This window comes from Rhinolophus hipposideros (genome assembly GCF_964194185.1).
Source record: "Rhinolophus hipposideros genome assembly, chromosome: 9".
NCBI lineage: Eukaryota > Metazoa > Chordata > Mammalia > Chiroptera > Rhinolophidae > Rhinolophus > Rhinolophus hipposideros.
Genome location: NC_138055.1, coordinates 56748562 through 56771576, shown reverse-complemented (window position 1 = coordinate 56771576; position 23015 = coordinate 56748562). Strand labels below are relative to the sequence as shown.

At 40.6% G+C, this 23015-nt stretch overlaps 1 protein-coding gene across 30 annotated transcripts in view; it reads left to right on the top strand.

Annotated features, from left to right (window-relative positions):
• R3HDM2 (R3H domain containing 2) overlaps positions 1 to 23015 on the top strand; it is a 113333-nt gene that overhangs the window by 63234 nt on the left and 27084 nt on the right. For 5 of the 30 annotated variants that reach the window (XM_081059800.1, XM_081059784.1, XM_081059786.1 and 2 more), the window contains exons 2-11: positions 8689 to 8888; positions 11499 to 11522; positions 13241 to 13282; positions 15225 to 15311; positions 15819 to 15945; positions 16837 to 16915; positions 17569 to 17628; positions 18166 to 18306; positions 18741 to 18849; positions 21586 to 21681. In XM_081059800.1, coding sequence (XP_080915926.1) covers positions 8724 to 8888; positions 11499 to 11522; positions 13241 to 13282; positions 15225 to 15311; positions 15819 to 15945; positions 16837 to 16915; positions 17569 to 17628; positions 18166 to 18306; positions 18741 to 18849; positions 21586 to 21681 — 930 coding nt within the window. In that variant the 5' untranslated portion in view covers positions 8689 to 8723. Of the gene's footprint in view, positions 1 to 4125; positions 4345 to 8626; positions 8889 to 11498; positions 11523 to 13240; positions 13283 to 15224; positions 15312 to 15818; positions 15946 to 16836; positions 16916 to 17568; positions 17629 to 18165; positions 18307 to 18740; positions 18850 to 21585; positions 21682 to 23015 lie in introns of those variants that run through there. The other 25 variants (XM_081059789.1, XM_081059801.1, XM_081059794.1 and 22 more) reach the window with 19 other exon arrangements.

Below are 23015 nucleotides of genomic sequence, written 5' to 3'. Positions count from 1 at the left end.
TGTTTTACTCGAGGAAGTAAAATGGGCATTTTGGGCCAAGAATGTAGAGAAGCCAATAAAAAACTATAATGAAGCCCAACTAACACTACAGTCCATTGATCAAAGCACCTGCAGTTTTCATTTCAGGGCAAGTACAGCCATAACAGATATTGAACAAAGAAAAAGGGTACATGTCTAGAACATTTTAATCTCGTTTCTCTCTTTACTTTGCCTAAGGAATTGCTCTGGACATCAGCCAACTCCTGTGGCCTTCCTTACACACCAGTGAATCCTTTTGCATTTATAGAGCAGAATGATTTTCTCACGCTTTCTTGATTTAGAAAATTAGCATTGTTTTTATTTTTATTGGCCTTGTACTAATGAAACCTATGACAGCTGAATTCTGAAGTCTTTAAAGGACTTGGTAACTGTCACATAACTATCGCTTTACATGTTTCATGAGTGCTTTACACTCTTTCTTTCTTTGAAGAGAGGGGAGTGTTGAGCCCATATCTCTCATTCATAGCTTAGTAGACCTTTTTTCCTGCCCCTCTCCCAAGGGTTGATGAGCCATTCATCTCTTTAGGGATGCAGTTATCATACTGTTTTGGTTTTTTGTCCTTTGTTTGGGCGCTGTAGTGGAAAGAACATGGGATTTTGGAATTAAGAAGACCTGGGTTTGAATTCTGGCTCCTTATACATGTACTGTATGGCCCGGCACAATTCACTTAGTATTACTGAATGTTAGTATTTCATTTATAAAATAGAGATAATATTTTATACCTCGAGAAGATCAAATAAGATACTCTCTATAAACTAAAAAATTTAAAGTCACGAGGAATAATCCAGATTGAGTGGAAAGATGGGAGAGTTTACAAACCCAATTTTTTTTAAACTTTTATTTATTTTAAGTGTGTTTTTCCAGGACCCATCAGCTCTGAGTCAAGTAGTTGTTTCAGTCTAGTTGTGAAGGGCGCAGCCCACAGTGGCCCACGTGGGGATCGAACCAGCAACCTTGTTGTTAAGAAGAGTACGGTGCTCTAACCAACTGAGCTAACCAGACGCCTCTACAAACCTAATTTTTGAACCCCAAAATATGTCCACCACTGACATTCTCTAAAGAGAGGCTTTAGACCTAGGCACCCCTCCCATCTCACACTTCACACCAAAGAATATTCCTGAATGTCCACCTTGGGAACTTTGGCTTTGGGATCCGACACAGCTAGTTTGGAATCCTGCCCTTGCCTCTCTTGTTAATATTTAACTTGGGAAAGTTATTTAATTCCTCTGAGCTTTGATTTCTTCATCTTAAAAATTCTGTAACAGTATTGTTAGGATTAAATAATGTATAGAAACAATCATAAAAGTCATAGAAAAAATGTAGACTTTAGAGTTAGTATCAGAATTGTGTTACCGGATACTGTCACTTACTGGCGGTGCAACCTTGGGCAAATTGCTTAACTACTCGAAGTGGATATGAGTTGAAGTGCATAAAGAACCAGGTTCATAATCTTGTTAAAAAACATTAGTGCTTCTTTTTCCTCCTAACTCCTATGTCAAAGAGTGTAAGAATAGGCTTATTACGCATTAGCACCTAAACTATTTTGTTTTTAACCTTCCATTTTGACCTTATGGATATTTCTTCCCTGCTGTCTTGACTCCTGAAGGCATTTTTCTCTGCCCTGTGTGTTTAAATAACATACAATAAATTCCACAGACCTTAAACATTCAGTTAATAAGTTTTCACAATTGTAGTATACAGCCACGTAACCACTACCCCAAACAAGATAGAATGTTTCTATCACTCCTGAAGGATTTCTTATGTCTTTCCAATCAATATTTTAGCCCCACACCTTAAGCAACCACTTTCTGGTTTAAAGCACTGTAGGCTAGTTTTGTCTGCTCTTGAACTTCATATAATGGATTTATAGAATATGTATTTTTTGGAGGGAGATCGTCTTTCTTTTATTTACCATAATAGTTTTGAGATCAGCCATGTTTTTGGTTATGTCATTAAACACCCAGCAGAATCCCCTCATGTCTCACTGATGATGATATAGTCACTTGTTCCTTTCCAAACCTGTCACAAAAAGGAAACAGAATCATGACGATTGATATAGCTAATTAATATTCACCTCCTAAGGCTCAGGGATATTGTCACATTCTCTGATCATGTGTCCACAGAGGAAGGCGAACACCAAAAGTTCGTTCTTTTTTATTGTTGAATAGTATTCTATTATATGAATATACCACAATTTGTTTTTCCATTCTCCTGAGTCCCTAGATTTTAAACAATTTTTAAAATATGGGTACCAATTGGAAATAATTTACTCTTGATATACTAATTAGTAAAAGACTAGAAATTCTACAGGGATTTTGCCACAGGGTAAGTCAGAATTTTTAGCCTCTAGCTATTATCTTCTTGCTTGCAGTCTCTACTTGGCCATGGATTAAAAGGGAGAAAATGAAACTGTCCTGTTTTTGAGTGTCCTCTATATAATACATTCTTTTTGGCCCAATGCCTAGAAAGTTGTTTATAGAGTTGATGGAAGGATATATAATCTCACTGTGCTCTGGGAGGTACTTACCTTGGCAGTCAAAAAATTTATGGGGAATATGTAGTATTCTTCCTGAAAATTGCCAAATCTTGGCTCCCAAGCAGCGTCCTCTGTCTCATCTTATTTCCTCACTCCGTCTCCTTGCCCCTCACTTCTGACAGTCCTCTGTGCAGCTTTGAGCCCACTCAGTGTCCTCAGGAGACATTCTGCCGGAACACTGTGCAGTTTGTCCGGGTGACATGTACCGTGTGCACAAGCAGGTGGTAGGGAAGCAGACATCTAGGCTCTCCTGGGGCTTAATATCTTTGCTTTGTTCTAGTCAAGTTGCATAGGAAATAGTTCCTCTCTTCTTCTACCACCAAAAAACCTCCCAAGTCCTTCATTTCCTCTCTATACCAAATAAAGTGTGAAGAGTGGAAATTCTGTCTCTGCCTTTTAATCCTTTTGTACTGGCTTTAGTCTTGCTTTTTAAGCCTCTTTTTTTTTTTTTTTTTTTAAGTAAATAAATTGTGTTGTCCCTTAGCTGCAACTTTTGCTTTTGTTTTGGCCCAGAAAAATTTGTTTCCAGGAATCCTTATGCCCCAGGAGTAAGGAGAGCCTTCTGCATAGGATTGTGGGGCTGGAAATGACTGTCGTTAAAGGTTATTTTGGAGAACAAAGGAGTGCCTCATTTCAAGAAAGATTTTCTGATGGATTTTGAGCTCAGTGTGTCTTCGGATGGCCCTTGACTCTAGAATAGTAACACTGACCCCTTATTACTAGCCTTTGTTAACTTGAGGACAGCATCTTTTGTCCTAGAAGCAAAATGGTGAGGAGACTGAAGACCATGTGATGTGAAGACCTGACTTAAGAAGCTGGGAATGTTTAGAAAAGGGAAGTAAAATAAAGTTGTCTTCTGTAAGCGACTGACATGGAAGCGAGATTAAGCTTGTTGTTTTATAACTTGCACAGAGAACTAACGTGGGGCCAGTGGGAGGAACTAACAGGAAGGTGAGTTTTGCCTCTTTATAATTTCCACCCCCAAAAAAGATATATGGAGGTAAAGATTTTCCCTTTACTAGAGGCATACAAGCAGGGTCAGGACAACCTTTTTTCAGAGTTACTGATGATTCAAGAACCTGACTGGGGAAGATTATAGATGCAGAAGGATGGAGCTGAATGAAAAATCTTTTCAGTACCCTTCCAATTATGATTCCATGATTCCTTTGTATCTTTGGTAGACTTTTCATTTTGTCGCCTGGTCTTTGACCACCTGTCCACTTGGTTAGAGGCAGTATTGCATAAAGGTTAAGAAAGCAAGGGCAAGGGCCACATTTCCAGGCATTGAGTCCTAATGCTGCTGTGTACCAGTTGTGTGATCTTAAGCAAATTATTTAACTTCTCTGTGTCTCAGTTTACTTATCTATAAAATAATGATGATGATATGTATCTCACAGGGTTGTTGTAAGATGAAATGAGATACATAAAGCATTTTAGGGTAGTGCCTGGCACAATGTAAGCACTCAAAAAATGTAGCTGATTATTAACATCTCTCTCCCTGTCAATTATTTCTACCTAACAGAGCTGGGCGTCTCTGCCTGGTCCAGATACTCCTTCTCTTAACATACTCAGGATGCTTTTGGCTAGAAGGAACCGTAAACTCAACTCAGAATCGCTTAAATGATAAGAGGATTTATGACCTCACATCAAGAGCCAGGGGGCCCCAGGTTGACTAATTCAGGGTGGACCACAGCTTCAAGGATCCAGCTTCCTCTCCCTGCTCTGCCGTCCTCCGCACGTTGGGAGGTGGTGGCCACAGTCCCTGCAGGTATCATCTGCACACAGGAGTATCTTCATGGGAAGATAACCACCATTTATTTTTCCAGTGGCTTTTTAAAAAATATAAATACAGGGGTAAACGGGTGGCTCAGTTGGTTAGAGCGTGAGCTCTGGTCAACAGGGCTGCTGGTTCAATTCCCACATGGGCCAGCGAACCTGCACCCTCTGCAACTGGAATGAAGTCAAGGAGCTGCCGCTCTGCTCCCGGGTGGCCAGATGGCTCAGTTGGAGCGCGGGCTCTCAACCACAAGGTCTCAACAACAACAAGATTGTCAGTTTGACTCCCCCAAAGGATGGTGGGCTGCGCCGCCTGTAACAACGTGACTGGAACTAGAGCTGAGCTGCGCCCTCCACAGCTAAGATTGAAAGGACTTGACTTGAATGGAGCTGATGAGTCCTGGGAAAAACACACACACACAAAAAAAGTCCTGGAAATACACACTGTTCCCCCAATAAAAGTCCTGTTCCCTTCCCTCCCCCCAAAAAATATATATAAATACAGTAGGAAGCTGCCTTTGAAGCCACTCATCCAGCAAAGTCCTCTCATGTCGCACTATTGACAAGTCACTTGTCCCTTTCCAAACCAGTCACTAAAAGGAAACAATTACCCCAATTTGTCTAGCTAATTAAGATCCACCTCCTAGGTCTCAGGAATATGTTCACTTTCTCTGAGCAAGTGTCCTTAGAGGAAGTTAGACACCAGAAGCATTTCTGGGCTAGATTGATGAATGGGGAAGAACGGGAGATTTGAGTAGGCAGCCAGTGTAGTGCCCTACTGTACCTGTTCCTCTGCTGCTTCCTTTTCCCTCAGAGTAAGAATTGCTTTGTTTTACACACCTCTTCAAGAAGCCAGTGATTTCAGTGGCGAAGACTGTCAAAATTCTTGAAAATGGGTGCATTAATCACTTTTTAATGGCTATCTTTAAGAAAGCTCAAGTTTTTCTGATTCTCAGTGAATGAATTAAACCTTGTGGCTTCTTAAAACTTGAGTTGGAAAATGTGACCCTATTCCACAGGTAGCTTTTACGAAAGATCGTTTTTTTGTTTAGTTGGTTTTTTCCTTAATGCGTTGTCTGAGAAACAGTATTTGGAGACATCATGAATTAGTCCAGGTGTACAGATACTTGAGACTTTTCTGGCCCACATGTGAAGAAGAACTGCAAAGTTGTCATTCTGATTTGAAGAAATATACCTATTTCATAATTGAGGCCCATCCTGGAAAACGAAAACAACCAGCTGCTGTATATTTTTCCATATCACCTTTTTTCAGGGTTACTGAGCTATAATTGACACACAGCTCTGTATAAGTTCAAGGTGTATCACGTCATGATTTGACATACATATATTATGAAATGATTACCACAATAAGTTTAGTTAACATCCATCTCCTCATATATGTATATGTTACCCCAAATATTTTTTTTCCTTGTAATGAGGACTTTTAAGATCTACTCTCTTAGCAACTTTCAAATATGCTATACAGCAATGTTAGCTATAGTCTTCATGCTGTACATTATATCCCCAGTACTTCTTTATCTTATAACTGGAAGTTTGTACCTTTTGACCACCTTCATCCAGTTCCCCCCACCGCTCAGTTTCTCTTTCTGAAAGAGAAATCTCTTTGAGGCTATTTAAGTCTAAAGAAGAATATTAAAGGTCTATCATATGGTAAAAGAAATAAAATTTTGTGTGACTCTAAGGCAGATTTAGGATCAAGATTTGAACAGTTTATAGCTTTTTATAGGGAACAACTATATAACAGTTAAGACTGCTTAAGAAATAGTGAAATGAGGCATGCGGTCCCCTCTCAGGAAGTTACTGAAAGGAGCTCCTCTTTGGGGATGTGGTGGGAGATTACCTGAGGTCATATCTAAGAACTCTTCCAATTCTCATTATTGATGTTTCTCAGCTAAGAGATATGGAGAAGGCATGTGCTGAGTTTTACTATATTTCAAACTTAAGAGAATGGTGGCTTGATTTACCCATGGGGGAAAAATAAATACATGTGTATATGTAGTTCTTATGTACAGTCAATGATCCATAAAGCTCTGTAGGTTATAATTCTTTATAGAAGCCTCTAGGTACTGAATCAATTAATTAAAAAATAGAATATCAACCATTTTCTTTTGTAGTCAGTTTCCTCCAGTACTTCTCAACTTTACATTCAGCTGTAGGACTAGGACTGTGTGAATGACTCCCTGGCCTTCTCCCCCCCCCCCCCCCGCCTCCCCTTTAAAGGGAGTTTATCTAGCCCAGTGCGAAGTCTCTAGGCAGCTGCTCAAGAGTTGTCACTAGGTGAACAAAGCAATGATCTTTCAGGCCATCTGACTTTGCCAGGATGAGGTTACCTGTGCTGCTTCTTTATTTTATTATTAAAAGATTTCATTGGGGAAGGGGAACAGGACTTTATTGGGGAACAGTGTGTTTTTTCCCAGGACCCATCAGTTCCAAGTCAAGTTGCTGTTTTCAATTTAGTTATGGGGAGCACAGCCCACTATTCTATGTGGGAGTCGAACAGGCAGCCTTGTTGTAGAGAGCACATGCTCCAACCAACTGAGCCACCCAGCCGCCCTTCGGCAGCTCAGCTCAAGGTGCTGTGTTCAATCTTAGTTGCAGGGGCTGCAGCCCACCATCCCAGGCAGGAGTTGAACTGGCAAACTTGTTGTTGTGATCGTGGCTCTAACCAACTGAGCCGTCCGGCTGCTCAGGAGCTCAGCCGCAGCCCACTGGCCCATGTGGGAATTGAACCTGCAACCCTGTTGCTCAGAGTTCGTGCTCTAACCAACTGAGCTATCCGGCCACCCTACCTGTGCTTAATAGACTTCTGGATCTTTAACCTTCAAACTAATTTGAAGGAGGAAAAAATGTCTGGTGTGATGGTTTTCGTGAAGCACTGCTGTTTGTTTGTCTAGCTCATTTCTAGGGCCACAAGGAATAGACATGACTTCTGGGAGGGTTTTCTGTCTTATCTTTTTAAAGGAGGGAAAGTATTCAGGATTGACATACAACCTTTAACCATGTAAGGAGAAACCTCTACAAGCCATTGTTGGAACTAAGGATGTTTGACTTCAACGGTTGCTTGAGGACATGAATCTGTGTATAGAACATCAACTTTTATTTGAGTGTGTGCTTGGAGAACTGTGTTGACTTCATTACAGGATTTCCCAGGTAGCAATAGTAAATGATAAAAAGCCAGCCACCCTGCACTACAGATGCTCTGAGTCTTTGGGAGGCAGGAGAGTGACTGGACTCAAATAGTGAACAGCAAAACAAAGACTCTCTTCCTCCAGGGAGAGACCCAGTCTTTCTGAAGGACAGATCACTATAGAGTTCTTTTCTTCCTTTTTTTATAAAAGAAAAAAACAAACAACAAAACTTTTATTTATTTTAAGTGTATTTTTCCAGGATCCATCAGCTCCAAGTCAAGTAGTTGCTTCAACCTAGTTGTGGAGGGCGCAGCTCACAGTGGCCCATGTGGGGATCAAACCAGCAACCTTGTTAAGAGCACTGCGCTCTAACCAGATGAGCTAACAGGCTGCCCCCTCTTTTCTTCCTTTTTCAGCTTGCTGAAAATAAAGGAAAGAGTTTAAGATTCTGTAACCATTGTTTGATTTTGCTGCTTTTTGATGGGGAGAAGCTTGAAGTTGATAACAGTGTTGTGTTTTGTGCCAGCTGTGGCTGTTCTCCCTTGGGAAGGAGAAGGGAAAGGAGAATGGTCGTCCGGTAGTGAATGGAGCTTTATCATATATTTTTCTTCTTTCAGGAGAGAGTTTAGTGAGTTAACTCTTTGGAGTGTTCAAGCTGAAAATGTGAGCAAATTTCTGTAGGGAACAAAGGAGGGCAAATAAAGTGCCAAGAGGATTCATACTATATTGCTTTAAAACTGAATCCTGGTGAATCTCAAAACAATTATGCTGAGTAAAAGAATCCTGGCAATGTATGATGAAAGCTCTGGAAAATACAGACTAACCTGTAGTGACAGAAAGCAAATCAGTGGTTGACTGGAGAAGGTGGGGAGGGGAGGAAGGCTTACAAAGGAGCAGGGTGATGAATATACTTACTGTTTGCTTGTGGTGATGGTTTCACAGGTGTGTGCATGTTTCATAATTCATCAAATTGTGCATTTTAAATATGTGCAGTTTATTGTATGTCAGTGTGACCTCAATAATCCTTTTTTAAAAAGGAAAATAAACAGCCAGGGGCAGGATTTGTCAAAAGACCCTTCTCTGGGTTACAGGGAGGCTGCTGAAGACTTGTATGTGAAATATAAGTCTTGTATGTGTGTTAAGTAAGGCTGCACACCTCCTATTTAATGCATTTGATGTTTCTTTAGGAGTCCATAGAGGCTGCTGTATTCTATTGAAGAAGATGTCTAACAGTAACACTACTCAAGAGACCCTGGAAATAATGAAAGAGTCAGAAAAAAAACTGGTAGAAGAATCTGTAAACAAAAACAAGTTTATATCTAAGACTCAAAGTAAGGAAGAAATTGAGAAAGAGAGTGAAGATACCATTTTGCGTCAGGAAACCCAGGTAAGGATTAGAAGTACATCATGTGCACACTCTAGATCTGAATAGAAATGTGATTATAGATGGCATTGGGAATCTATAGGAAGCCAGTCACTTGTCCAAATACTTGATTCTCCCTAAAACCCCAACTTTGGCTCTCAAGAAATATCTCCTGCCCGTTTTGTCATAGATGCCACAATGGAGTCTAAAGAAGACAGTGAAACACCTAATCTATTTGGACCGGAGTTACACTACTGTTTGCTACATTTTGATATTTTTTAACTATCAAAAATATATACAAACACATATTTAACAAGTCATAATGTGACTAATACAATAAACGCTTAAAACTAGAGCTGTCTGGCTTTACATATAGTGTTAAATTCATATCCTGGTTGTGATAAAGCAGTCAGCATTTTCTGGGTCAGAAATAGTCTTTGAACATGCCACTTGGTAAATGTGATTGAGAGGAATTTCACTCTTTGGTTGCCATGTTGTTTTCCATCCAAATTCATACTGCAGTGCAGATATGATGGCAGGAGATGATGGCCAGCTGAGCTTCCTCCAGGGCTCCTCTTTGGTACCCAGCCAGCCCGGACTCTCAGCCTCCTCTGGCCTACCTGTTCCCGTCCTTCTCTTCTTCTGTGGTCACTGCTGTTTTCCTCTGGTATCCAAACCCGCATTACACAAATCTTTTCCTTCATGCCTAGGGGTGAGACTGGTCTTTATTATATGCTTAGGAGATAGACTGTTAACTCCAGTAAATTAGTTTAAAAAGCTCCAGTAAATTAGTTTAAAAAGTAGCAACAACATTTTGGAAGTTCTGGAAACTTGAAGAATAATTTCTCTTGACAGCCCAATATACCTAAGCCTTGTCTTTTCTTAAAGGTAAAACAACAACATAAAGGGATGAATTAAATCAGACAACTTTTGAAATATTTTGTTCTCTAGCTGCCTGCTTTTCTGTCTTTCCTCTTAATAATTTGCCAGATCTCTGTCCTGGCTGCTTTTCTTTTCATTATCCTTTGTATGAGTTATCATTCCCTGCCCATCCTTCCAGAGTTTCCAGCCTCCGCTGATACTAGTAGTGAATTTAAATCCTGAAGACAGATAAGTGATGTTTAATTATGTGTTGTCACGTTACATGGAAGACATAATTAAATGAACTTTTGGGTCTAAGTTACTCAGTTCTCAGGAGACTATTTTTATTTCAAGTGGTGTTCTGAATTCCTGTCGTGTGTACTTCTTGATGACAGGCAGAGAAGCAAGGATGTCTGTAGGTTTTACATGTCTTGCGGACACTCGCTTGCTTGAAGAATGTCTTCATCCAGATGTACAAATAGATTGTGTGGGAGGTTGTTGAGGGAAACCTGCCTCCCCTCTGACTTCTTTTGCTGCTGCGAGAGCAGGTGGAGCTGCTGCTGCTCCTACAAAGTCTTCAGCCCTTTTGGCCACCCTTGGCAAGCCCTCTCCCCTCTACCTTTTCCCAACAGATCATGTGCCCCTTCAACAGCACTACACATTCTGTTCCTTCTACCTTCCCCCTGATTCACACTCCAGAAGTCTCCCCAAGAATCTTACGCTGTCAAGGGAGCGCCTGTGATGAGTTGGAACTGGGAAGTTTGCAGAAGGGGACTTGCATTACTTGTACTGTGTGAGACATATCCTTGGAATCAGCAGTTGGAACTGAGAACAGCTTTTACATGGAAACGGTGCTAGAAAAGGCAGGTTCTAAGATTCAGTTTAGAATGGGCAAGCCCTGACTTAATACATAACTGAACCTAGGTAGGCCCTTTAAATACCCAGCTGGGTATAGCGTCCTAGCTGAGGTTTCTGCCTTTAATGTAATCCCTTCTGATTCGTCTACCATACTGCTTTAGAAAGATGGTTTTGAAGTAAAGACGTAATGTTAATTCTCAAATTTTGTGTATGTCTTACTGCCCTAGGCTAAGTCCCAGATTTGTCAGCATGGCATATTGTGACCTAGTCCCTTACCTGCCGGTCATCTGCATTTGGCGTCCTTTGCTTCAGCATTATGTGATTCCTGGGTCCCTGTTATAAATAGGGACCAAAAAGTTTGGGGCAAGCATGCTTTTGTACGTACTTCCTCTGCCTAGAATGTCCTCCTTGGTGTCCTTTCCCTGGCCGCCTTCACTCTCTGACAACTACTTTTCTCCCCCACCAGCATCTGTCTAATAACCTGCTTATTCTTTAAAACTCAACCCAGATGTGTCTTTCTCCAGGAATCCTTCCTTGACAACCATACTCACTCACTGCAGGTGCACATCGTATAATTCTTCAGTTAATGCCTGTCTCCTTCCCAGAACTATACGCTCCATGAGGCCCAGGATTCAGTCAGTTTGGACTTACCACTGTATTATGTTGGTGCAAAAGTAATTGCAGTTTAAAAGGTTAAAAATAATTTCAAAAACCGCAGTTACTTTTGCACCAACCTAATATCTGTAAAGTCCAACACAATTCCTTGCAAGCACTCAATATTTGTGAACGTATGAGTCTGGAATTGCTGGGTCTGAGTTAGACACTTGTGCTGTGTGCTCCGATAGCACTCCATGAGTGCCTCTGTAATGCCCTTAATGTACTGTATTGTAATTGTCTGTCTGTCTTCTCCAACAGGATTTTGAGTTCCTTTTTGACAAGGTTTGTGTCTTTTATCTATGTATCTTCCAGTAGTTAGCATGTTGTCTGGTACACATTAGGCTTTCAATATATGTTTTTGACTATTAAATGAACACTATTCATTCTGGGAAATAAGCAGATTCATACATACATACATACATACATTGCTTATAGGGTTATAAGTTTATATAACCTCTTTGAAGAGCAATTTGGTAATACTTGATAAAATTTTAGTGGACTACAGATACACTTTATTTGTAGATACACTCAGTGTTATGGTCCTTGAAGCACTGTTTATACTAGCAAGAGATCAGAAACATCCAAAATGGTGCAATTTAAGACACTGATAAAATAAGTTATTGTACAGCCACATAGTGGAATACCATTGAGAAAAACAGTAGATCTTCTATAGCGTGATATCCACGAAAAAAAGTTTAAAAGCAAGGTTCAGAGCAGTGTGTACAGTATTCTTCTATTTGGTTAAAAAACAAAACAAAACACCTGTGTGTACACATGTACAGTAAGCTTATATGTGCATAGAAGATCTCTGGAAAGGTTACAAGAAATTTAGTACTAGTTGAGGGAACCAGGTAGCTGGGGGACACAGGCCCACATTATACTTCTTGAATCTTTGTGCCATGTGTATATTACTATATATTTGAAAAAATAGCGACAAAATACTTCTTCATATTCCTGGACTATGGCTTTTCCTTTACTGTAACTGATCTCTCCACTGACCAGACCACCATCATTTCTTATTCTTTCCACCCACCTTCCCAGTTTTCCATGTTGCATTTTAGTAGTGTTGTTTGGTAACTAGTGAAGAGGACAAAGGAAAGGGGAATCCTCACCACCACCCAGGACCACGCTGGTACTGTCTGTCTTGTTCCCCCAGCCACCCACCCGCCTCAGTTCTCTCCATACCCCGGGGTAGTGAGTTCCATGCCACACATCTCAGAGCCCTAAGGGCCTCACCCATACTTAAACCTACCCAACCTCTTCCCAAAAGCACCCATTTTGACTTCTCAGCTGTTCAGAAACCTCATTAATTAATTAGTTGTTCCTTCCCTCATCCCACTTCAAGCCCTCATTCTTATCTTCCTCAGCTTCTACCCTGCTTCTTACCCACTCTCCTTACCCTCCCTTTGTTATGGAGGTCTTGACCATATTTTCCATTCTCCCTTCTTTTTATCCTGTTGCATCTTATATCCGTAACCCAGACAGTTTGTAAGAGCCACCAGCAGGAACATAGAACTGGGAGAATTCTTATAGAACTGGGAGGGAGGCAATTGGCAAGAAGAGTATTTCATTTCTGCAGCTAGAGGGACAGGTGTTTTGAATATCTCAAATTGGAACTCTGAATGCATTGTCCTATAAAGATGTTATTATAAGTGACAGTTAGGGGTCATATTTCATGTCCACAAGCATCTTAATCAAGGGAGGATTCGTGGTTTATTCAAAAGTAATTTTTATCAATCTGTGAAATAGGCCAACAGTCAGTATCCTCCTGTTCTTTGTCTCTATAGTGAGTGGTGATTTGTCTGTAGGTAGCCTGTAATGCCTTCCATATCATAGTTGCTTGAGTTGTAGCACGGCAATAACCACACCAAGTGGGTCTTATCATAGTTAAGCTGTTGTAATGGTTTTACAGTTAGTGCTTTTTCTTTATAAACTTGTATGCTTTTAACTTAAGTGTTGATTTCCCCCACCTTTAATGTTTTCTAATCCCCTTCTAACAGAGGCGGACATCCAACCATGGTCATGCCAGGAAAAGAGCCAAGGTGAGAGCCCTTTCTCTATAGCTACTTTTCTGGTGCTATTAGTAATATGTTTCACAAATGGATTTATCACTAATATCTAGTTTCTTTGGATTATATATAGACAAAGTTCTCTGCCTACACTTTGTACCCTAATTATGAGCATGCATTTACACACATACATAGAGACATGCACGCACACATTTCCTGTTGGAAGGTCTGGTTTTATTTCTCTCCATTATCTCAGTTCAGTCACAGTCTATTTCAGATACCTGAAAGGATACCCAGCCAGAGCCTCCCACAAAGCCTGAGCAAATTGGTACTGGTTCTGCTGCAGTGCCAGTTTCTGTTCTCAGCTCTGGCTTCTCTAGCAGAAAGGCTGCTGTGAGTCTTTTCCCCCCCAACATTTTTTTTCCATGTGAATTTTTTTTTTAGGATAAATCCTGCTCCATTAGTAGAAATGACTCAACATTTTAGACATCCTAAAAATATAGCCATTTTTAAAGATGTTTTACTTTTTAGGTTGGGGCAGGAAGGAAGACTTTGTTTTTAATCATTGTTTGATAAAATTAGCACATCACAGATTATTTTGAGCAGTGTCATCAGGGAAGAATATATGTGTTAGTATGTGATAGCTTATTAATTTTAGTTGGGGAACAGTAACATACTAAACTTTTCTTACAGTGGGAGGAATTATTACCAGAATTAATAATTAAGGGTGTCTACCCTTTTCCCCAAATAATGGCAGAATTTGGGAGTGACTCAGCCGTATGTAACTTGGATTTGAAGACGAGCACGATGTATGGTCATTTGGTTCTGTGTTTTGCCTTACATGGCATAATCCACAGTGATGGGCTTGACATTAAAGTTCAAACAGAGGTGTTCACTGCTGCTTCACTTCCTGTCAAACTTTTTGAGTTAAGTAAGACCGTTATCTCCATTTTACAGGTGAGGAAACTTGGGCTTATAGAAAGTGAGTGAGTTTGACAGAGGATATTTTATTATTAAGTGGCAGAACTAGGCTTAAAATCAGTTCTTCAGACTTGCAAGTTCTTTTTACTATACTACACTACCTAGAACATACGTACCATAATTTGTGGTATGTATGTTCTAGGTAGTGTAGTATAGTGAATTTGTATTCACTATAAACCTTCATTTTATTATAAGATCTTTCAGTAAATGTTAGGTTTACTGAGGTAGGTAGATTTCTAATCAGTCACTACAATTTTTCACTTTGGGGATCCCTAGGAGAGCAGTGATTTGCAAAGTGGATTTCAGATCTTTTGGGGATTCTCCAGCCAGCAGAAGTAAATCAAGTGGATTCGCTTTTTATCACATTGATTCCCAATTGTTAGAAAGTTTTCTGTCTTTCTCATTTTTCTTAGACACTACTTTCCGTCCCTTGCCATCTCAGTTTTAGAGTCATGTATTGTCTGCTCTATGTTAGGTGCTGTTTATGACACATATGTTTACATACTTTGTATCATCTAATTCTCACAACAGCCCTTTAAGTATTTTTATCCCAGTTTTATTGAGGAAAAACAGACCCAGAGAGGTCAAGTAATTTTCTCAGGGTCTCATAGCTCATAAGCAGAAAACCAGGAGTTGAAGCTAAGGCTTCTGGGTCTTAAATCCAGTGTCATTCTATCAGCTCTGCTGCTATGTATTCTCAGTAAACTTCTGAGTCTGAAATTGGAGCACTGGGCTAGAGAGAGAAGAGAGCTAAGTGAAGTGGTTTTTCCCATCATCTATCGAATGTAGCCATTTTGTTTTTATATGTCTACTGTTATAAGCAGGAGAATTATCTTTCAAGTGAATCAGGAACTGGCAAGCACGACATGTTTTTAAAAAACCCTATTTAATGGAAGCAGCAACTAACAGAGCCAAAGAAGATGCCTGTCATTCAGCCAAAAGCTTTCTGAATGTCCACTAAGGGAATATATATGTGTTATTTGTTTTTTCTCAGTCTAATTCCAAACTGAAGTTGGTACGCAGCCTGGCAGTGTGTGAGGAGTCCTCTGTCCCATTTGCTGATGGGTCATTAGAAACCCAGGTAGGTCCTCTGTAAGAGTTTGGCAGTTGTTTGGTAAACTGTAGTATAGCAACCACTGCATCAACATTAATCTCGGAAGTCAGGATAGAAGAAGTTTCAAAACAAGCCATTAAAGTGAAGCATGACGTGGGCGAAAGCTTGAAGTATATAGGTCTTCACACCTGGACCACACACGATGATGCAGGCAAGGAGATCCCAGGGCTGGATCTTGTTTTCCCACCCACACCCTTGTCCCTCTGGTGGTTAGAACCCTTTCCAGCCACTCCCTACAATAAGAACAAGCAGTGTAACTTGAGCTCTCCATATAGTAGGCTGTGATTGTTGGCAGAAAAGGCTTGGCCTCTACCCTTTTGGTAGAACAAAAGCTAAAACAATTTAACAAAATACTCTCTTCTGTAAGAGTATTCTACTACCCCAAGATTTATCTTCTTTGAGATTTCAAGGGGGCTACAGGAAAGTTAAATCCTTTTTTCCCTTTGATTATATTTATCTTTACCCTTGTCCAAGGATATCATTCAGTTGCACATCAGCTGCCCCTCGGACAAAGAGGAAGAAAAATCCACAAAGGATGTCTCTGAAAAGGAAGACAGGGACAAAAACAAAGAAAAGGTCCCGAGGAAGATGCTGTCTAGAGGTGAGGACTTCTCCTTTCTCTTACATTTTTAAGGCCTAGCTCTGCAGTGCCCTTTCCGTTTGTCTTGAAGCCTGGCACCTGCGGGCCTAACGGGCCCCACAGTTCAGTGTCCTGTTGACTTCATCATTGCTTGGGAAGGTCCCTAACTAGGTTGTTTTCTTTGCTGCTTTATCCAGCCTTGTCTTAGGGGTTCACGTGCCACAGAGACCTATTCCATTAACATTGGTGCTACCCATAGGAGGACATTGCAGTCAATTTTTATTTTATTTTTGCTCTAGAATAAACAGTGACATAGATCATCACTGGTTACAGCTCCTCCAGATAGCATTTATATGTTGGTTTGGGGATGCTTGGAGTCTTGTCTTTTTTTTTTTTTTAACAATGCAGATTTGTGTATTACTATTAAGCTCTCTTTGGTTTTAAATTCTTGGGTGGAAAGCAAAAAGAGATGATCCATAAAAATGATAGCTGAGAGGGAAAAGGCAACTTTGGGATTAAAATTTTATAAATAAATATAAATAATCAACATTTGAGCATCTTTGCTGAGATTTTGGAAAATTCAGCCCTGACTATCCTTACGTAGAATCTCTTTTCCTGAACTAGAATAAAACCAGCTTTGTCTGGTCAAGGCATTCAGCAGACACTTAACTGATGATGATACTGATACAACACTGGGACCCAGGGTCTGCCTCTATAATTGTCATGAGGAATGCGGGGGGGGGGGGGGGGGCCTGGCAAATCAGAATTATTCTGGTTTTTAAGCTAAAAGCCCTGAAGTTTGATTCTGCTTTCCTATTCTCATCTCTCCTGATCAGGTTGTAGGCTTCTGCTTGGGATTAGGTGCTAGGTAGTTTCATTTATTTTAAATTTCTTTTGTTGTGGTGGTTCTAGACTCCAGCCAAGAATATACGGACTCCACTGGAATTGACCTACATGAATTTCTTGTAAATACACTGAAAAAGAACCCAAGGTAATAACATGATTTGATGGAAGGGGGGCAAGGGGCCAGCGGCCAGAAAGATACCCAAGGGGCCAAGTAGCTTCTCAGAATTTTTCCATTAGAATCTAGGATGCGCATCCCTGAACACCATTTCTCTCCAGTATAGTTTTATATGCTGGGAGGGATTCAGAATACCTGATATGAAGGTTTCTGCTTTCAGAAGAGTTGAGAAAAATTCTGTGGAAGAATGCAAAGACAAAGAAATATGAAGGGTTGGGACTATAATTAAAATCACAGAAGAACAAATAATTGATTTGTACATAAGCTAAATCATAATTGATTAAAAATTCTATAAATAACCCGATGGACTATAGAATAATGAACAGATACATAAGTATAAAATATGTGTTTATAGGAATATGACTGCCAACAGAATTAGGTTTCTGATAAGGAAAACAAAGTACGTAGTTAGGAGGATCTGCAAAATGAAAAGTTGATTTCTTTTTTAAAGTAACGTAAAACAGGTCAGTGAGGCTCAACATTCACTGCATTTTGGTCCATTTGGGATTTGGATCTTTCTCCCTTCAGCGTCTGTAGTGAGCAGGTTGCGTTTTTAATTCTTGCTTTGAATGTCTATGGGAGGCTGTTTTTTGTTTTGTTTTGTCTTAATCTTTTCTAAACAGGGACAGAATGATGCTGCTAAAATTAGAACAGGAGATTCTGGAATTTATTAATGACAACAAGTAAGTTACTTGAATGAAATACACATTTAGAGATGGGAGGGCACCGGAAAGAAATTTAGGTACAATTTTAGGATATACCTCTTTCATCTTTCCCTTAAAGTAATTACTCACTGGGAACCAAAAAGAATTGGGGAGAAGTAATCAGAATGGATTAAAAAGTATATGTGTGAAAACCAAGTGAGGTTTTTAAGTTATTGCATAGACTTCAGTTGCAATTTACACCTTTTCAGCAACTAGCCCCTGGCCCATATTTCATTATTCTTAAATATCCCCCTTTTTCTTTGTAGAAAATCATGCAGTTGGGTGAAACCTAGGACTTAAGGAGTAGTCTTGATGAGGATAGTAAGTTAGAGTGATCTGTAAAATACTATAGATAGAGAAGCTAAGAGAACCGTTTTGGTTCCCGTTGAGTAAATATCTTTCTTTTAATTTGTCTGCTTCGCCTAAGAAAGTCCCCACTTTAGACACTTGTAAGAAAAATTACGGTTGGTTGTTACTTGTCCTTATTTTACTTTTCCCCCCTGGATTTCCCTTCAGTAACCAGTTCAAGAAGTTCCCTCAGATGACCTCATACCACCGGATGCTATTACACCGGGTAGCAGCCTATTTTGGGATGGACCACAATGTTGATCAAACTGGAAAAGCTGTCATCATCAACAAAACCAGTAACACAAGAATGTAAGCGAGGAAACCACAGATTGGGAAGACTTCCCTGGGATAGCCTCTGGGCTAGAAGAAGAAGACTGTAGGGTTCAAGATGTCTCTTTCTGGGGAGGGACCGGGGTGAGGTGGTGGGGCTGTATTATCAATTCCTGCTTTTGGTGAGGCCTTGGAGATAGATCCTAGAGGCACTGTTGTTCTGTGAAGACTGGCGCCTGGCCTCTCTGCACCTTACCGATAGGACAGGTATAACTTTGGAGAAGACAAATTGTAGATATATAAAGAACAGACCCTGAGGATTTCATTAAAACCTTCATATAACTTTTTGGATGGCTGACTCCAGAAATCCCCTGAGAGGGAGTTGTGGAACTTAGGAGAGCTGTACTAGGAGGTCTGCTTCCTAACAAAAGGGTGTTTTTCCTCCCTTCCTTCTGCTTCTCTCCCAATTCCAGCCCTGAACAGAGATTCTCAGAACATATAAAGGATGAGAAGAATACAGAATTTCAGCAGAGATTCATTCTCAAGAGAGATGATGCCAGTATGGACCGAGATGATAACCAGGTGAAGAATGGAAAGGGGTGGGCACATAGCAAGGTTGCAGTAAGAGAAACTGGGAGGGCAGAAGCATTTTTATGGGATGTAGTGTGGAATTTGGTAGTGTGCGAAAAAATATGTTGAGCTATACCGAGTTGGCTTTGGCTTACTGTTGAGGACTGACTACGCTTGTTGAGCTGAATGCCACCCTCTTAGCCCCAGAGAGACATGGTGCTGAGGTTTGCTGGGTTTTCTCATTGGTCCTGGAACTCCCTGGTTCTGCCACTGACTTCTGACTCCATGTTATTTTGGGACAAAGCAAGGTCCCTCCCTGCTTCAGCCTTGATCAAGCTGATAGCTTCATTCTTTTTTTCTTTAATAGTTAGGGATTTCTTTGGGAACCACCCAAACCTACTTTTTCCCACTTCCACTCTTATCCTAGCTCAGGGCTAGCCTTGAACAGGCAAAGTTGTGATCTGATTTACCCACGTATAAAGGTGTTTCTGATCCCATTCTGCAAACTCCTTATTCTTTTCCCAACTCCTTCCACCAAGGTGAGTGAGTTAATTTGACTTTTGATGCTGGGAACCTCAAACAGTATCCCCTTTTTGATCCACTCCTGTGGGAATAAGAAGTGAACAAATATGCCCCATCCTTTCATTTATGGGCTCGTTGTTGCCCTGACTTCCAGCTCGCCCTTCAGATAGGGAGTGATTATTTGGGGATTAGTTTTCCTAGCCACATACAGGAATTAGATTAGCCTGCTTCTACTTGGCCTCTAAAGGAGGTTAGGTGGAGAACCAGGATTCAAGTTTGAAGAGCATGATTGGGTAGAGCCAATATGAGTCTTGCTAATTAATAATAATTATAATAATATCTTACGTCTACAGTCAAAGTTAGTTTTCTTGGGATATTGTATGGTTTTGAGACTAGGACTTTTTCTGGTTGCTACTTGAGTATTTGAGGGAGTCCTTTAGAGAAAAGCGCCATTATCTGTTGTTGACAAACACGCTGGGTCTGATTGAAAAAATGAAACATACAAAAAGACAAAATTTAAAAAACAAGAAAGAGCCTTTCCATCCTGATGCCCTTCTCTCCATTTTCCCAAAACCCTTTTTCTGTGGATCAGGAATTATTCAGGCCTAAAGGCATATTGAGACGGAGTGGAATCTGTCCGTACTGTGAACTTTTCACCTCTCAGCTTCAGGCTTGATCCATACTAGGTTAGGCTCTATGCACTTTTTTGTCTGTGATATTAATAATAAACACAGTATTGCTATCTTGTTGAGTGTTTTCCCTGAACTAGACTCTGTTCCTAACACATTGTATACATTATCTCTTTTAATCCTCTTCATAGCCCAATGTAGATGGGCGTTATTAGCCCCACTTTAAATGTAAGAACACTGAGGCTAAGAGATGTTAAGTTATGAAGTGACATTACTCAGAGGTGGCAGAGCTGAGCTCCCATCTGACCTCAAAGCCCATAATGCTCTTCTACTCTGCCAATGGTTTATCAGTGCTAGGGGCTGAGGACAATATAGCACCTAAAGGTCCTGTGTCTTCTTGGAATGGGATTTGTAAAAGGACATTTTGTAGAATTTAGGTTCTTAAGGCTAGTGAGAACTAAATCTAGTCAAAAGTTGATACTCCTGAAGTTGTGCCTCCCTCTGGAGATTGGTGAAGATTGGTAAGATCAGCCTAATGCAGTAGTCTCCTTGGTTGCTTCATCTGAAGCTTTCAAAGTTTCTCAATTGAAGGTCAGAATCTTATATAACCTGATGACATTCATCTGATGGGTTATCTCTCTCAGAGCTCATTGCCTTCAAGAGCAGAATGAAAAAGGACACTGTAACACCCTCCCCGAGACAGTGCTCACAACTCACAGACCAAGAGAGGGAAGGACAGTGTTGGGGGTTGGATGGTAAACTAGCCAGAGGCTGTGCATGATGTGCTCAGTCATCCCTGCTAGTCACCTCACTACGTTTCTCAGGGCATGGAAGGTTCTCTGTCCTCCATTTCCTTCTTTTCCATTTCTATCACCCTCTCTGTCCCCTCCTTCCCTTGTACCTATTTGTCTGTTCCTTTCTCTGTCCGTCCTTTCTACTCTCCTTTCATTTCTCTCTTCCTCTTTGTGTTGCTCTGTTCTCTTTCTTCTCTTTCTGTAATTTCTCTTTCTCTCCCTCCAGGATAGATAAGAAAAGATTCTTAAGCCTTGAGTTTAGCTTCGCCCTTGGGATTTCCTTTCCAAGGCCTTCTTTGCTGAGCTGTGTGTGACTTGGGTCTTCAAACCATGACATTAGTGACTGAAGAAGGGATAACGTCAGGTGCTAGATCTGTATAACTCTTCTCTACATTCAGCTCTGCTAAATACCTGTTTCTTTCCCTTCTAGCTTCCTCCTATCCCTTGCTTTCCCTCCAAAGCAATGTTATTTATTCCCTCAGCTATTCTCTTGATCCTTACTGTCTGGAAAGTACCTGATTACGATAAGGAAGCAACCCAATCCTTATAAATAGTTGTTCTTGATACTCTGGGGGTGGGGGTGGGGAGATGGAGAGGCCCCAACCATCCAGAAAACCTGATCTCCCAAACTGCATGGTCAGATGTACCCAGTGAAACCTGTCCAACACTGGAAATTTTATTTCTTTTTTTTCCATTTTTTTGATGGCAACTATAAACTCTCCCGGTTTCTCTTCCTTGCTGGTGTGCAGTGAACTTGCAGTACGAGGAGAACTTAACTAGCTTAATTCTGCTCATCGATCTAGATCAGAGTTCCATTGCAGGATGGAAGGAGGAGCAAGTCAATAGAAGAGAGAGAGGAGGAATATCAAAGGGTCCGAGAGAGAATATTTGCCCGAGAGGTAAGTGTAGCTTCTGAGAGTTGTCAGCCCATAGCTTTTAGCTCTTAATCTTTGGAACTGTAAATGGAAATGAACCCTCCATAAATGTTTTGTTGTTGTTGTTTTTTAACCAAAATCAGCCAGCCCCAGATTTGATCTCTAAAATTAAATGTGGCTTATTGGGAAGCTGCACATTTTTATTTGTATTATTTTTAATACATTCTGCTGTATGGCATACATAGAGAATAAATGGAGTGGCTGAATTTGGTGGATATGATTAGACTGAAAATAGAAATTGTTTTGGTAGGCCTTATGGAAGGGCTCTGAATCTTTCCTGTCAAACCCTCCTCCCACTTAACCTCTTTCACTGCCACTATCCATTTTAGGCATCTCTGCTTCTAAGTGGAAGACTTAGTATCCACACAGCCTATACGTTCATCTTGTTTGGCCAGCCTTGTTTTTAGGCTGTGTTCGTGACTGGTAGCGCACAGATCTGGCATCCATTCTCTAAGCTCCACATTCCACATGCACAGAGGGTACCACTCACTCGTCCCTCCAGTCTCTATGTGAATGGCAAGTCTCTTTCTTCCTATATTTCTTACCTTGCTTCTTAGAATAGGACCGGCTCCATGGGCCAAAAGGCAACATGAATCATTTTAGGCAACTTTATTCTTAAGAATCGTGGGCCATATCAAATATACTTGGTCCCTCTGTATCTGGTGGCCTTTGCCTACCAGACTAAAGAGAAATATAGCAGAAGTTCAGGAAAGGCTGTGAATAGGCAAGAGAGGAACAAATCTCCAAAAAACGTAGGATCCAGACAGCAGCACCTTCTTACAGTCAAAAAAGGAAGAGCCAGCCTCCCTCCATTATTACAAATGGCCAGTTTTAATCAATATACTTAGATGGACACTGCTCTCCTCCCATCTCTCCCACGCTACCCTCCATCAGCAAGACAATATATATATATATATATATGTATATATATACCTTTTCATCATCACCTAGGTCAGAAAAATATTGCCTCCAACTTCAAAAAAACTGAACTCCTCTATGAACTTGTTCCATTGTCTCAGGAGACCCAAGTGTTGCAAGGATCCCCACTGGGGACAGATACATGACAAACCTTCTGGCCCAAAGTCCAAGGAGAAGGAATCTTCTTAGCTTCTGTTACGCAGACTTCCATTCTGAGTCAGAAAAATCCATCCTCCAAATTATCCAGTCATAGCCCAAAGAGGGTTCTCTAACCTTCACCTGCAAACCAGTTGGGTGGAATGAGAGGAGAGAGGTAATTTGTACATGGCTGTAGCCAGTGATGACCCTAAATTGTGGACAGAGCAGGTTGGTGATGGTAA